This window comes from Polyodon spathula, chromosome 25 (genome assembly GCF_017654505.1).
Source record: "Polyodon spathula isolate WHYD16114869_AA chromosome 25, ASM1765450v1, whole genome shotgun sequence".
Lineage (NCBI taxonomy): Eukaryota > Metazoa > Chordata > Actinopteri > Acipenseriformes > Polyodontidae > Polyodon > Polyodon spathula.
This window is the reverse complement of record NC_054558.1, coordinates 2,655,104-2,672,642: the sequence shown is the minus strand read 5'-3', so window position 1 is coordinate 2,672,642 and position 17,539 is coordinate 2,655,104. Positions and strand designations below refer to the sequence as shown.

Below are 17,539 nucleotides of genomic sequence, written 5' to 3'. Positions count from 1 at the left end.
ACAGATTCGTTTACAGGTGTTTTCTTGACGTGAAAGCTGTACACGGTGGTGTTATTTTGTGCTACAACGCGTTCTGCGCTTGCCCGGAGATGCGCACTTGATTTTAGCTCAGAAAAGCCGCTGTGGAGGCTGGCTGGAAGTGGTAAACTACTGGAGAAAAGTGGCTTCACTTCCAAGTTATATTGCAACGCAAATGAGTACATTTTAACAATATTATTCCAATCTGCACATAATTTAATTAACCTTTGAGCTGACTGGAAACGTTAATGTGACACAATGTTTATTCAGATTCAATTATCGACACACCATCGCTGTTTCAATGCTGCAGCTGTTTCTGATGGGAATTAATCGAAACTCGGGGTGTATTTTCAGCATTATCATGGGGTGCCCTCTCTCTCTCTCTCTCTCTCTCTCTCTCTCTCTTTCTCCCCCCTCCCGAAACTTTTCTGAAGGTTTTATCTCATCCACTTAATCTGTCTGTTCAGCTGGAGCGAATGCTGCTGTCTCCGCGGGACTTTCTGGCATTCCAGGCGAGGAGTGTGGAAAGTGTTTCTGACGGGCAAGCTTCGCCTCTATTAAAAACACATGTCGGCTCCAACAAAAACACGGTGCAGCCCGGGAGACTGACAGCTAATGCGTTCCAGCGCTGTTCTCTTGCTCGGCTGTGCAGAACCGCAGAGAGCATTCGAACCCCCGGGCGCACTCTCGGTATTAAAGGTTTACAGAGGGTGGGGTGCTGAAAGCCGGGCTCTCTTGTTCTGGTCCCACCTTTCAGTCACATTACACACATTGAGCCAATAGCCCCGCAGGAAAAACCCGTCCCCAAACTCCGCGGCAGGTCATCACTTCCAGATGGGAGATTCCCACGCAACCCATTACAGACAAGGGCTTAACTTTTTAAATGTTGCTTTTATACACATGCATATGAATGTGCTGAGACCCGGGCCACCCTTACACTAGAAAGGCAGTCTTTGTTAGCGTGTGTGTGTGTGTGTGTAAATACACAACAGTGGGAATGGTCTTTGCTTGTGCGCTTCAGTTTAAATAAATTCAGACTGAAACAAAATCCGCATTAGCAGCCCGTAGTTTTCCAAGTGCCTTAATAATCTGGGATGTCGCGCTTTCTCCTTCCCACCAGCACAGAGCAGTTTTTTCAGCAGCTGGCTGAAAGTACTTTATGCGTTGCGGTCTCCAGGGACTGCAAACCTGAGCCACTTCACAGATCTCATTGTTTTTACTGATTCACTGTCGAGAGCTATCGTGACGCGAAAGAGTATAACGAGTGGCTGCCACTAGGGGCAGTGCAGATTTACCGGGGGAGGATGCAGCGGGCTGGGCAAGGCGCCCAGGGTCCTGTCTAAATACCAAATCCTGCCTGGGTGACCCTGGCTAATCATAAAAAAACATCTTGCCAAGAACTCGATCAGCAGTTTGGCTGCTGCCGTGCTCGTTGGTTTTACACATGTCCATTTTGAATGGTGTTCTCAGGCAGTGCTTCCAGGTTCTGTGGTTCCAATATTGAGTCGTTATATTGTTTTCTGCACCCGTCTTCGATTCCAAAAGCCATTTCTATGGTAGACTCCCTGGAGTGCCGCTCAGTACAGACCATTGCATTGCCATTGCTGTGCCGCTGTTGAAGATCATACATTCATTTGCCCTGACGCTTTACAATGCCTTACAGTTCCACCGTCAACTTTTCAGTCCCTTCGCCTGCGTGTGGAAACCTGAAGCAGCACAAAGATCAGGCAGTGACAGGCAGGTTGCAAATGAACTGCTCCGTGAGTGGATAATGCCTCATCCATGACAAGCAGTCATTTCCTCCCTCTGTTCATCTCCGCTACTACAAAGACTTTGCAAACTAAGCACGCGGGAGCCCATATGTTCCATTAAACAGCGAGCACATTTTGTATGTCCAATAGTAATAAATTACCCGAGAGACTCATGCAAACACATAGAACCCCCCCCCCCCCCCCCCACACACAACACACACACACACACACACACATACACACACACTCTTAAACAGGGGCTGAAAACTCAACGCTGGATGTAGGGGCTGGAGCTGCTGCCATCAATATTCACTGAGGCTTGCGGTTGTAAGTTAGTTTTTCATTAACACAGCTCTGCAGTGATGCATGGAGTGCTGCCCGATGCCTTTGGAACGGCAGCCAGTCACTCCCCCAGCCCTGTCGTCAGAGCCTCTGCACAGGGGAGCCGTGCACAGAGAAGAGCGCTGCCTGTGTCCTGCGCGGGGGCCAGTCGCAGGCTCCAGCTCCTCCTCTTCACTTTGTGGTTTTGCTTGAGGCTTGTCGTTGGCACTCAGATGTATCGTCTGTCCCTGGGTTTGGCATTCGCTTTGAGCACGCTATTGAGAGATTTGTCTAGGGGGGCTTCCTTGTTCTAACCTAACTAAATAATGACATGTCACTGAAAAGCTCTTTGGAAACCCAGAACTGGTTTATCCCGGGCAAATATAATACAGATGGGAGCTACAATGTGTCCTTTAATTTCGCAGTCTGAGAAAAAAAGCGACAGTGCAGTACATTGGAAAATAACCCATGGGAAATCATGGGAAAGCACAGAGAAGCACATCAACGCATGTTTGAAGACATAATTAGTCATGGTAAATGATGGTAAATGCATAGCCAGCTTCAATACGACCATGCAAATGTACGCTGTATGACCACCCCCTGAAATGAATGAATGAACGACATCCCGGTATCTCTGTTTCCATCTTGTTTATCGGGCCAGTCACAGAGAAAGAGGCTCATTTCACTGGAGTGGGAGCCAAACTCAAAGCAGCTGTGTCTGAAAAGCAGGGCAGAGAGAGAGAGAGAGAGAGAGAGAGGAGAGAGAGAGAGAGAGAGAGAGAGAGAGAGGACTGTGATAAGATCACAGACGAGCTTTGTGCCAAAACAAACGTTTTTCCATTCGCCACCCAGAAGGTATTGTGAGTAATGCTTTAAAAAAATAACGGAAGAAATCAATTGACTTGTCACTGAGTACCAGGGGAAGGGGGCAGATCTAAGAGCTGCATGTCTGTCTGTCTGTCCTCCACAAGCCATGGGTATAGATATTTACCATGCTTATAATAGGCATTTACTATAGTTTACCAAGTTTATTAATGTGCTTTAGCATACCTCTCTGTGCTTCACAATGCTCCCTTTCCCTGTGCTCTGCCAGGCTTACACTGTGCTTTATTACACTTCGCTATGCTTTTAATATGGCAAACTTTTCTAAGGGCTGGTGGTGGCAGTGTTATTAGTTTGCATGGATTATAAAACTATGAAGATTTTCCTATTACAGACAATAATAAAAAGGGTTTAAACTAGTGTACGCATGTAAGGTTTATTGCCTTGCTATTTCAGGGAACATAGCTGTGAAACAAAAGTGACTGATACGATCTTCACTGATCTTCACTGATCAACACTGATCTTCACTGATCATCACTGATCTTCACTGCTCTTCACTGATCTTCACTGATCTCACTGATCATCACTGATCTCAACACTGATCATCACTGATCTTCACTGATCATCACTGAATTCCCACAGGCACTGCTCTTCACTGATCATCACTGATCATCACTGGAATCACTGGTTTCACTGATCTTCACTGATCACACTGATCAACACTGATCTCACTTGGCACTGATCATCACTGATCATCACTGATCTTCACTGATCATCACTGATCTTCACTGATCTTCACTGATCAACACTGATCTCACTAAGACTCATCACTGATCACTCTCTCTCCTCTCTCTCTCTCAGGTCTCAGCTCACGCTGATGAATTCCCACAGGCATGCTGCTGAGCGCGGCTGAATATTAAAGCACACTTGGAATCTGGTTTCTGTTACCACACAATGAGGGGCTGTCTTTGGCCCGTGGCTGCAGGCTGAGCCCTCCAATCGGTCTTGGCTTGGATGAGCTGTTCAGACTGAGGAGATGGATTTATCGAGGGAAGCCAGAGGAAGAGGCATCAGTGTGTGGACACTGATTCTGTTCATTATACAGAATTTGATATTAACATAAATAACAGCTAACCTTTATATAGTATGGTGTAGTACAATATTTTCAACTGGTTACTGATTTTGTTGGTAAAGCGTTTTTATATACAATGATATTTTGAAATATAAAATAGATGCAAAAAAAATATTTAACAGAATTAAAGGGGGGCCAGTAACACTCTTATAAAAGTTTACCATAGTAAAAGCATAGGTAAGCATTGTAAAGAAGAGATAGGTATGGTAAAGCACATTAATAAACATGGCAAACCTGGGTAATCTATGATAAACGCAGGGTATAACCGTGAGAAAAATCATGTAAAACTGCAGAAATACAGTGTAAAACTGCAGTGGTAACTTTTATAAGGGTAAGATTTTATAATCCTGAAATGGCTCAAATAGACTTGCAATGAAAATACTGTCTTGCATCCTGAAATACAAGTCAACCTCAATGCACAGGGGAGTATGTCCCTCAGATCACCAGATTAATACACTTTCTTTTCCCTCTAATGAAGAATTGAAAATGTTTATTGGTCATCATCATGAATTACACAATGTTACATGACATCAAAATGTGTGGCTAATATATTCACAATCAATATACTTTAAATAATACTTGTACTTTTTTTTTTTACATACACCATAAACAGTGACAGGAAAAAAAATGCTTTAGATAAAGACACTGGCTACAGTCTGCCTGCGCGCCGATGCAAAATTCTGTAATTACATTTTTAAACAGCCTGGATTCATCACAGCCATTTAAGCTCACAAAGTGGTTACTACTGTGCCAGCCGAACATCTCCTGGCTGCAGTCTTTACAGGGTTTTCTATTACCAGTACAAATTCTACTGCCAGTGAGGAGCCCTCAAAGACTGCTGCCGGTAGGTCAACACCTTCGGGCTGAAGAAAGAGAAATGCTTCTACTTTATTCACTTTAAGTGTAGAGAAAGTGCAACGGCTGGTTATGTTAAGATTTTGTGCAGCGGAATCAGTGCCAGTCAGAATCCGACTGGAAATAGCATCTGCCTTCAAATTGAAGCGCACTAAGAAGGTAGCAGCACTGTTTCCTGCAATATGAGATGCGCACGTGCTGCTTCTTAATTTCCAGTCAAGCTTGTTTATGAACCTGGACCGTGTAGGGTAGGAGCAAGACCATGACAAGACAGGCAGGTTTCAAGAGAGATGGAAGCTGCACACAAACTGGTCAGTCCGACAACGTTATGAATAATAGCAAAAGAAAAGCGATCAAGATGAAGGAGATCCTCTTTACCGGAAGAGTAATGGTTTTAAATTTAATTATTATTATTATTTTTTTTTAAACATGCCTTTGACCACCTTTGAAGGTACACTGGTCAGATTTTGCATTAGTTTTAGATTATATATATATATGTTTAAGCTGCACCTGTTCTGATTTTTATAAAGCAAACTGCACATCTACTACAGAGTCAATTGTAAAAAAAAAAAATTGTCCGCTTGAAATGACTGCTTTTTCTGCACTCGCTGTTTCAATAACTCTCAGGTTACAGACCGCTTGCAGTGCAAAGTACCGGAGCGTCCTGTCTAAAAAATAAGGGCTATTTAAATAGCCCCAAGCCTCCTGGTCACCCCTATAAAAACGTGGGGTAGCAATGTGAATCCATTGACAGCCTGTGGAGGCTTTTCAACACAATTTAAGAGATACAGGTGTGACCCGTAATGCGGGAAGCGTCCAGCAGGTGGTGCAGGGTGATAGAGTTCTGTAGTACACCCTGCAAGGAGGCATGACCTCACACTCCCTAGCCGTTGCGCTGGCAGCAGGACCTCAGCCGTGTCCATTGTGTTAGTCCCTGGCTCCCGCTGGTCATGTGGTCCAGGACAGCAGGCTGCCTGGTTCTTTGGACTTCATGCGCAGAGCCAGGAGGCCAGCGGGCTTGTACTCGGACTCGGGGGTGGGGTCGAAGGTGTGGCCGCCCAGGCCGGCAGGAAAGCCGTGCAGCGAGTAGAGGCTGTTGATTCCCGGGTGGTGGCTGGGCGAGCCTGGGATCCCCATGAACCCCGGGGGGATGTTCCCGTGGGAATGCGAGTAGGGGGTCATGCAGGAGGACGGCATGCTGTCATGGGATAAAACACAGCTTCCCGCGGGGCTGCCGGAGCCAGTGCCTGGCCACAGGTTATTCTGGATCTGAAAGAAGAATAACACAGGATTAACACATGGGTTAGGGTTAGGGTTAGATCCGGTATTGTGCCCGGCAGTTCGGTACAGTTGGAGGGTATGCCACAGCTTCAAGCATTCATGGGCGGGCTTGAGTCAGTGTACAGTGGAGAAGATAACTCGCTGAAACGCTTGTCAGTGTGGTGCATTGAAACTTTAGTTTGACTTGCCGTAAAGTGTTTTAATGCAGTGCACATGTTCAAGCCGACTGCGAAAAATGCTGCAGTAAATGTGTATGAGCAATCATTCTGTGGCATTTTAGTGTGGAATGGCTAGTTGGCATTCATTGCAGTATTACTCAGCGCTCCATAGCCATAGTTTACTTCTGTATTCAAATCTGCTAAAACGTTAAAATAACGAATCTGTAATCCCATTGCATTTGTTCAAACTGAACTAAACTTGCAGATGGAAATTCAAAGCAGCCTGCCAGCTCCCAGGGGGCGATCTCGCTGCTCTCTGTGGAAGGACAGCGGCGATGGTCTCCCTACCTGGGGGTAGGCTTCAGAGTGCGGAAGGATGGAGATGTCGTAGGTGGCGGCAAAATGGTTCCGCACTTCTTGGATCTTCCCGTAGCGTTCCCGTTTCCTCCACTTCGCTCTCCGGTTCTGGAACCAGACCTGCACGGAAGAAAAGGGCACAGTATTGGGTTACCCCTCTACAGTATGCAGTGTTACCCCTCCTAGCAGATCTGCAGTTTGTAATGAAGGGGCTCTCTACCCCAGGATGCTCATGAAAGTACTATAGAATGGCATCACTGGGATCAGCAGGGTAAAGCATGCTCTGAAAGAAAGCCCAGGTATTAAAGGTTACATCCGAGTTTCATACTGTAAACTAATGAACCCTGCAGCGGCCTCTCAGTGGGGTTTGGTATTACTGGAAATGCACCTGTGGGATTGACTGGTCTGGTAGCTACTCTTAAAACCTCTTTCTGACTCTTCCATCGCTTCAGAAAGCCTTGATCGAAAATGATGAAAGCATTCATTTTTTTTTTTAGTTTTTGTTGTTTCTTCCAGTCTGCTTTGAACTGATGCATCTTTTTCTTCTGCTAATTTGATGTGGAACTCTGGCCAGATAGCTGACAGCTCCAGGTATCATACACCGCAGAGACTCGGGTCTATGGGACGGATGGTCAGCATTTTGACTGGAGCTGGTAGGCTGTGCAGGTGGAGGTTTTGAGGGATCTTGTCTGCATGCATGTTAAATGCTCTCCCCCCTGCAGCATGGTCGTTACGTACCTGTACGCGTGCCTCCGTGAGCTCAGTGCGCAGGGCCAGCTGCTCTCGGGCATACACATCTGGGTAGTGAGTCTTCTGGAAAACCTTCTCCAACTCCTCCAGCTGGAAGGTGCTGAAGGTGGTGCGGTTCCGACGCTTCTTGTTCTTGCTGGACAGGTCGATGGAGTCTGAGTCCCCCGCCAGCTCCGAGGAGGCCTCCTTCAGCATAGGGAAACCAAGGGGCTTGGAGAGAGGTTTCTCTCCAGCTGCTGGGGAGCAAGAGATGAGTGAGAGATCAGCGAGTAGGGAACCACTACAAAACAGCCTGGAGCTAACAATGGAGCATTGGTGTCCAAAGCAGACCCCGGAGACAGCGGACTAAGCAAACATGAAGCAGCCGTCACTGCAAGTTTCTATGTCTGTGCCTCTGTACAGCTTGCATACTTTTGCTGTCTGGAAGCACCTCTGTTCTTCAGCACTGGCAATGCAACTACACAACTGGAGCTCATTCTGTTGATTCCTGTGCCACAGCTACACAACCGCGGCCTGTGAATCACGAGACATTGCATTACCCCTTCCACTGGCCAGGGACTGAACCTTGAGGTCCAGGAGTGCCTAGGGGAACAGATGGTATACAGCATGTCATTCAGTTCGATTCCCCAAATCATGGGTTTTATTTGTGCCATCTGCTCAGCATTATTTACTTCTCTGCACCTATTAGCCCCCCCCCCCCCCCCCCGCCCCCTTGCTTTCTCACAGAGCAGAGAGAGAGTCCCTGTGCCGTCCTGCAGAGACGCAAGCTTTAATTAGTTAATCGATCAGTTCATTATTGATCCCCCAAGGCTTTTCGTTAGGCTGCTTCAGTTAAGCAGTCATTATTCAAATCATCCCCTTGGCTTAAGAGTCTCTTGCTGCTAGCTCCCCAGGGTGTGCTTGCAGGCTTTTCATAAAGAGTCTTCTTGTTTGCTTCTTGCTTGCAATCAGAAAGGTTTCTCAATGCATATGCACATGTGTATTTTCAGTTACCTTGGAAGGCTTTAGTGAAGTGGTTATTGCTACTAGTTATTACTGCCAGTCACATAAGAAAAGCATACAAGCTGTGGAAGATGTGAAAGCCCTGATCTGCACAATGCTTTTCTGTGTATTCTCTGCTAGTATTATTGGAAGTCGACGTGAGCTGAAGAAACATCTGCTGCAGTGCAGCGTGACTGCTATCCATCCATTCAAAGCATAAAGCGCCCTGCAAACCACGCCTCTGCCCTCATTAAAGAACAACAACTCTCTTCCAGTGTCAAAACAGGAGACCTTTAGAAAGGTAAAACACTGAACTGAGAAAGAGACTCACCTCCACACACCACGGAGGACAAAGCAAATTTTGATTAATTAAATCAAGCTCACAGTTCAAAAATACAAATATTATACAGTATTTAATATACTCGGTAAATAAAGAAAATCTCCATGAATGTGTGTTTGAAATGCGCAGCCGCACTGTTGGGATTTCTGATTACGGTTTAGTTTTCGGGTGGGAATTGGGAATCTCCTGTAAAAAGCGCAGCTTTTACTTTACTCCAGCGTTCTAGAAACTTGCCAGTTATATCCATCTGGATTTCAATCCGGTGTTTAAAAGGGGGAGCCGGGTGTAATCCCACTGGTGAGGTCGGGCAGTGAAGCAGAAACAGATCGGAAAGCCAGATAGGAAATAACGCGCGATTAAACCTTCAATGCACACCCGTTCTGTGAACAGAAACTCCGTCTACCCCCTTCCTATCCGCATGACCTCGGCTTTGTTTCACCTGCATTATATCGATCACTTTCCACTTCGGGTGAAGTGATGCGGGTCTTTTCAATTATAACGAAAGCGCCGCTATACCAAACACAGATTTTAAATATGAGCGAATAACAGAAAAGATAGGCACGATAAATGGCTTTCTTGGAATTATTATTTTTTATATGCAGGGTTGTCTTTTTTTTCGTGTTATTATTTTAAAATATGCTTTTAAAATGTAATCCTAGCGCGTGTTATAAATTACAAGCGGCAAGTCTAAATCACTAGGCTGTGTGCGGAGTAGAACTAGGTCTACTGTCATCTTCAATTAAATGTTGCTGTAATTATTTTAGTTCTCTGTGTTGTGGGCTGGATTTAAATCAGAGACCCACACGGCGCCATTTAGACTTGTAGTACAGTCATAACATATATATTGCAATATATTACTAATGTTTTAGCAATATTCGGACAGATTAGGCGCCCGCCAATGCGTCATTTAATAACACCACACATGTTGTGTGTGTGTGTATATATATATATATATATATATATATATATATATATATATATATATATATATATATATATATATATATAGTGAATATATTATTAAATATACAGTTCAAAATATATATATATATATATATATATATATATATATATATATATATATATATATATATATATATATATATATATATATTAGTTCAGGCTACGCATTACCAAACCATGAATCTAGAAATATCTTCCTAGAACTTTAAACACATGAATCTAGAGATATTTTTTTCTAGAACTTTAAACACATTCTCTGGAGCTGCGTCAGTAAGAGGCAGTGTTGGAGAACCAAGCCCCTTGTTGCTGTATTATTCCTTTTTATTTTTTTATTTATTTTTTTTGGTGGTGGTGGGGGGGGGGGGGGGGGGGGGGATGAAAAAAGAATCCAAACAGAACCAAGTGTTTTTGGACCGTTATTTCACTCCATACATTTCCCATACGCCGCGTCTCCCGCTGCAGCGGCCTGAAATAGCACAGTCTTTCGAGGCCTTCACTTGGGAATTAAATCCTAGACAAACTAGCAGGGCTAGGTTATTAAAATCCACATCAGAGCAAAGTACGGCATTGATGGGGGTAGCCTCGTAACGCCTCAAAAACGAAACACGCACTGTGGTCTGTCAATCGGCGTGTCTCAGTATTGGAACGGAAAAGCTCGATTTGACTTATCGATCCTCATATTCTAGAGAAAATATGATTCGGCGATAGGACCAGGTTTTACCAACGTTAGCAGGATTTTGTTACCCAAAACTACGCAAAAAAAAAAAAAAAAGATGTGAATGGACATTTTGCAATGGAGCAAAAGTGGAAGAACGATCGCTTTTTAAACATCGCTTTCAGAACAGACATAATGAAAAACAGCTTACAGCTATTGCATGACAATTCTAATAAATAATAATAATAATAATAATAATAATATAATAATAAAACCTTTAAACGAACGGGAGGTTGTCAAACGTGTTTAGACTACAAATGACCATGTCAAGTTCGGCCCTGGAGTGTAACTGCGCAGTAATTGTGAAGTAAGAAGTCAGACTCATAAACAGACCTTTGACCTTTTACATTTTACATCAAAACTAATTGTAGCCACGGTGTCTGAGCGCGGATACACACGGGTGACATTTATATCGCTGCTCCCGGATTCCAGCCAGCATTACCGAGCCGTTTGATCCTGTGTCAGTGACGCAGGAAACAGTTCCCTCAAAGCCGGCTGAAACATCCATACTGTCAAACATGCGTACCCCTCAAGCGTCTGTTTTTCATTTTGCAAATGTAACGCGATAATTAGCCTGTCTTCATTTACAACCCCATAGAAACTCCTGAACACTTTCCCCATTAAAGCTTTTGAATAGCGATCGCCTGCATGCTTGCACTTTTAAAAGGGTCCCGTAGTAACGGTATAACTGAGGGTTATACTAGTGAGCGCGTGTTAAAGCATAGGCAAGCATTGCATAAAGCATATTAATAAACAATGCAAGCCAGGCTACGGTAAATACATTGTGTAACCACGGGAAAACATGGGGGAACACTGCAAGAAATACCGTGCAGAAATACAATATCATTCATAACGCAAAACCCCCTTTTATTCGAGTCCCTTGACATATCAGTTCTAGTCCGATAATATGGAGTGGCATATAATCTGTTTATAGTGTTTGCATCGAAAATACATCAATCAAATCAATAACTGATAATGCATAAATATTACACATGCTTTAATATATTACATTGTGAATTTAATAATAATAATAATGCTTACACAACAAGTATTTATTCCATTTCAATTGTAAAACACAAGAACAAGCAGTTGATTTGAATATGTAATGAATTAAAAAAATATATCGTCATTTTAAATTGGCAAATAAAACCACGGCGCTGTGTTGCAGCACATAATGTCAGTAGAGTTTGCAGGACGCTTGAAACGGTGCGCACCGTGAAACCGGTGTGCCTGAGGCATTGCTATTGGAATAACAGAGATAAGAGAAACCGTGCAATGATCCGTTCCCTGTGCCGCGTGGGTCCGCTTTTCATTGGCTGTTTTATACACCTTAGTCGCTGCCTCAGCCCTTTTAAAGACAGCGGCTTTGCTGAGATATTAAATTATGTACATAGTCATATTATTATGTACAGTCATATTATGAGGTTATTTTATAGTGCCTTTAAAAATATGTTTAAAAGGCAGGTCTCCAAAAAAAAAAAAAACTAATATATGGGACTATAATCGTAATTCAGATCATTTTAATAATTAGTGAAAGCCCCACACCGATACATTACACTTAGACAGTCAAAGTGCAATTAATGTTATATCTAATTGTGTTTTCATTATTCCTGCAAAGTACTGCTTGGCTGCCTATAAGCGCCTCAATATACAGCATTTTGATTGTTCCAGAGTTTTGATCAAAATGATGCGAATAATTCTGTGAATGTGAGTTTTGTTTGTCAAGTCGCCTAAACTCCTAATTCAGTTTGCTGTTTAAAGGTTCTTATATGAAAATAAAATAAGTAGCAAACCTAAAATATTGAAAATATAATCTTCTTCTTCTTCAAACATTGAAAATCATATTTTTTTAACAGATCCCTATACCACGCCCAGACTTTACACGGTTAAATAAATAAATAAATAAATAAATAAATAATAATAATAATAAAACGACTCATTGCAAGGAACACTGAATGCGCTTTGTAAGGGTCACACGATTGTTTTAATATTGGACTGTTCTAAGCGCGTTCATTTATTAAAATCCGGTTTTCTGTTCTTGATATTTTCTATTGCATTACAAACACGGTGTTGTTTTAAACCCGAGGAGCACATTATGGTCGTCTAACATTCAAACTTTAGAAAGGCGTGGGGCTATAAACTGAAGGAACCAAGTTTAAAAATAAAACGCAGTTACATATATCAGGGGCTGGGTGTGTGATAGAATTGAATTTTAATACCACATCGCACTCCATTTAAACTGTGTTTCTTCTTCTGAAAATGTTTTTGTAAAATAAAGTTGTAAAAAGTCTCGAATAAGGAATAGCTTTGTGTTAAATTACAGATGTATCTATCCATTGTAAGTACTTCTGGAGCAAGGCACAGGGTAAAGCATTCCGCGTTACGCAATCCTTACTCACAGAATGTAATTCGTGATTTGTATTAATGTACTGCCCGTTGTGTATTCAAAGATATGTTGTGCTCTGGATAACCCTGCACAATGTATTTTAAACTAAAAATACGATTACAGATACATCATATTTGTAAAACACATGAAGACCAATCGGAGAGATTTAAAATCCTGTAAAAAAATGAACCACATTATCTTTTACTTTTCCACATTTAAAAAAAAATGAATGCAACATTTTCTGCCTATTATATATTAAGCTAACTCTTCCATAGGAAGGGACAAGAATGCTTCTCTTCAACATCACTGTATTCGGTATAGGCGCTCCGTTGAATTGTTCAGCGAATCGAGTACATTGAGAACTGGCTATATCTTAAAATTCAAGTTTAGTTTATGAGTTACAGGACAATGGTTGAATGAGGATGCAGACGTGTCTTGTGTCTAAATGCACACTTTCGTGAAATGCTTTCCCTGCTAATCTTGTCAGGAGCGGGGAAGCCTGCTCTAAATAACGAAAGCGTATTTATAATTGAATACGTGCAAGTCAATATATAATTTAAAACACAGATTATATTAAAACAATGCTGTGGTTATAGGTTCCAAGGGGGTCTCGGAGAAATTAAAAACGCGCAATGGGTATCTGACAATTCGGGTTTCCCTTGTATAATTACAATATAAACCCGACAGTTGGACTCTGCACTGTTAAAAGCTCCTAGAACATGCAGTCTCCAAATTCCTCAAGCCAGTAAAAGAACGTCACGTGTTCCCTGTACGAATAACCACCCCATAGTGGAATTCAATTAGAGAATCGTGAGGGTCTGGAACCAACTCCCCTGTAATGTTGTTGAAGCTGACACCCTGGGATCCTTCAAGAAGCTGCTTGATGAGATTCTGGGATCAGTAAGCTACTAACAACCAAACGAGCAGGATGGGTCGAATGGCCTCCTCTCGTTTGTAAACTTTCCTATGTTCTTATACAAAGGGAGGAGAAGCCGTTTTCAGATATTATGTTTTGAAATCGCAGATAACAAATACTAAAGAGCGGCACATTTAGAAATACTTTTAAAAACTTAACGTCAGTGCAAAACAAAACAAACCAAAACAAAATCTGCAAAATGTATATTTTCAGGGACTTAATGTTTTTACAATGGTCATTTTAATTTCAGAATGGTGATATGATAATACTAACAGATCTGCTCATAATAACGAATTGATATATTACGAACAACAATTTATCTGTGGTGTTCTGCTTTAAAAGAAAACACACACACACACACACACATATATATATATATATATATATATATATATATATATATATATATATATATATATATATATATATATATATATATATATATATATATAAATAGCTGTCATAGAGACGGACCTCTTCCTCTTTAAAAGTGAGGCTGCTTTTCCTATCAGAGTAACATCATGCCATTCACAATGCAGTGCCTGCGCGCTCACCATACACCTCTCCGTTGTCCTGGAGAGCAATATATTCAAGAAAGCTACAAAAAATTAGAAAGTAGTGGGCCTCTAACGCTGTGGAGTCTATAAGAACATGCATTCTCATTTATAACAGGCTAACGCGCGGTTTTATGACGTTAGAAATGAACGCAAAATTAGGGGAGAATTAATTGAACGGGACGTATAACGTATCACAACGCGTGCGCTAAAACAAATCCGAAATTTAACCTCTAAGGCTTAGCTTGTGGAAAACTATTTTTAAATATAAGTTTAACGTCACCCTCTCCCTTTCTCTCAACTAAAGCCAATTCAATGTGTACAGTCTAATCGTTATATAGGAGATAAGGATTCTGGCACAAAAAATAGCCCATGTCCGTTATGATAAAAGCAAACCTGTATAAATGCATTTCTCCTTGTGTTTAAGAATAAACCCGCGCTCACCTTCCGGGCTGCTCTCGTAAAAGGTCGGCTTTCCGCTAACTGCTAGACTCTTTTGGCCTTGGCTCATACTTTCCAAATATTTGCTCTGTATTTTCACTGGTGAATCCCGTGGATCTGGAGCTGCGGGCGCGCTGTGCGCAAATTCACCGGTGCTGTCTGGAAACCTCCCGATCCGGCCGGGGCTGTAAAAGTCTCCCCGGAGGCTGAGACGGTGCTGGTGATGGTGGTGAGGATGCTGAGGGTTCTGAAGTTCATCACTTGCTTGGTAAGACCCAGAGTTGTGATCCAAACCCGGGGAAGCTTCGGGTGTCGTCCTGCTGGGAGAACAGAAGGGTAAACAGCGTTCTGCCTCCATGGCCTGGTACGGTTCACAGTTATTCAATTCTGGGGTCTTATTTGGAGTGAAAAGTTTTTTTGTGATTTTTTTCCTCCCTCTCTCTCTCTCTCTTCTTCTGTGGGTGGGGTTTAGAAGATCAGCAACAAAGATCTAGGGAGGGGACCCAGTCTGCATTCTGACTTAATCCACTAAAAATCCAATCACGTGTGCTTTAACTATTTCACTCCAGCGTGTTTCAGTTACTTAAACAAACAGATTATAATGAGGAAAAGAACAGAAAAAAGAAAAATTCTGTGAGCGAAAACAAGGACCCCCGGGCATCTCCTTAAACAGGAGCACGTGATTGAAATCCACGTCCTTAAAATATAAACACCAGCATTAACAGAGTAAACAAGAAGAAAGCACCCGTGGCCTGCAAACAGATAACAGACTCTTACAGTGGAACGTGCGTCTTATTGACCTGTCCTCCAAGCCCCAGAACATTAATAAGGTCCTGGACATCCCTAACTGTGACTGCCAGCAGATTCGAGCTGTCACATTCTAGCATGGCTTCACATTGAACCGTCATTCCGCAGCGGCACTGTTATAACCGATAGCTCTCTATCACTGTGACAGTTGAACAGAAATTCAACTATTGAACCCGCTATGTGGGCTATTCCTAATCCACATGCTGACACTTTCGCTATAGGCACTTGGTTATTATTATTATTATTATTATTATTATTATTATTATTATTATTATTATTATTATATCGAATACACTGTAAGAAATATTAAGCAATAATATTTAAAAAAGGATAATACTCTTCAGTGATATTGATTAAGTTCTTCCGGTTCAGCTGTCGACCTAATATTTATTTTCTTGTCTCTATCAGTCTGAAGTTCTCTCCATTCCTCTGCTTGTCTGTCTGTCTGTCTCTCTGTCTGTCTGTTTATCTTCGCTGTTTTTGTCGTGCATAAATTCACTACAAAGAAATCAAAAATACTTCTAGTCGAAACATGTGGCCTGGAATACTAAACGTTTCTCCTGGGATTTCTAAATGGAGTGTTTGGTCATGGGTGATGGCATGAATTAGAATTTGATATTACACTATTCCCACAATAAATAAACATTAGCTTGTCCATATGCTAATGCCCATTTCAAATTCTATCTATTATATGTTAATAATTTGTTATGTGGGTGTGGCAGGTAAGAAACAGCTTTTAATACTGAAAAGTGATTTAAGGACCTACTGTATTTGATATCTGCCACACAGGACGGTCCTAAATCATATCTGTAAGTATCCCCCCCCCCCCCCCCCCCCCCCCCCCCCCCGTTTATCGCATCTTTAAAGGTTTTGAAATGGGTATGAACGGAGGACTCGCTCATAACATGTCTAGCCACATTAAAAAACACTCGCTTTCATTGATATTGCTGCCTTATTTCTGTTTGATTGCTTCCTTCGGGAGAAACAGGAGCGGATGCTATGGTATGTGTCCATTTAGACAAACCATTATTACTGATGCCAAACGGTTCAGTAAACAAACAATGGCACCCCTTGATAAAGGGTCGTGAAGCAAGCTGCCGTCACAACCCTTTAGACACCACGCGTGAAAAACACACGGACACGGAAAGTGGGTACAGCGTCTCCAATACTTTGGGTTGGAAAGGGAACCTTTTAAAAAAAAAAAAAAAAAAAAAAAAAAAAAACTTGAACTTGTTCTTCTTGTCCTCATATGAGTATACTTTTTTTTTTTATTATTTTTTAGAAAATTTTTAGTTCAGTTTTTGTTTGGGTCATTAAACACACACACACACACATTATATATATATATATATATATATATATATATATATATATATATATATATATATATATATATATATATATATATAGACACACACACACTTTATGCGGGTGGCACATACGTCAAGATAATTCCCACTGTTATGTGTAGAACTAACATACACACATCTTCATTGTTAATGTAGCATTACATTGATTCAACATGAGTCAAGCCTATGTTTTTACACGCGCTGATTACTTATTGAAACGCCACAGACTGTCCTTGCGGCCGGGCAGTGATAGCAGGCAACCCTTACAGATGTATAGATAGATCGAGAGCCAGTAACTACACAGTGTACGCGCTGTACAACAACCTTCTTTCATCTAATAGCGCGGATATTGATTGGACGACAAATAGAGACAAAAACAGTTTTTTGAACAACAACAAAAAAATGTGTTTAATTTGAAACAATGTAATTAACTTTAACTTTTTTTTGACGCTGAATTGCTTTTAATGTAATTCTTTGATCAGATTTGACTTGGTTTGTATCAGCTACTGAAGAGAGTAGCCTATAGTTCTGTATCTTTGCCTTTAGAAAGCCTGTCTGGATATTGAACTCAGTATTGCGCTGTTATATAGCTATTGTACAATTAAAGATGCTTTAACATCCCAATAAGAATCATAATAATAA

At 41.7% G+C, this 17,539-nt stretch overlaps 1 protein-coding gene across 1 annotated transcript; it reads right to left on the bottom strand.

Moving 5' to 3' along the window:
- Positions 1–3,877: 3,877 nt before the first annotated feature.
- Positions 3,878–15,177, bottom strand: LOC121299599 (homeobox protein aristaless-like 3). The gene is made up of 4 exons (XM_041227419.1): positions 14,745–15,177; positions 7,434–7,681; positions 6,687–6,815; positions 3,878–6,168 (listed from the first exon to the last, which is right to left on the bottom strand). Exons 1-4 carry the CDS (start codon positions 15,097–15,099, stop codon positions 5,848–5,850), a joined length of 1,053 nt encoding a protein of 350 aa, XP_041083353.1. The 5' UTR covers positions 15,100–15,177; the 3' UTR covers positions 3,878–5,847.
- Between the last annotated feature and the right edge of the window lie 2,362 nt (positions 15,178–17,539).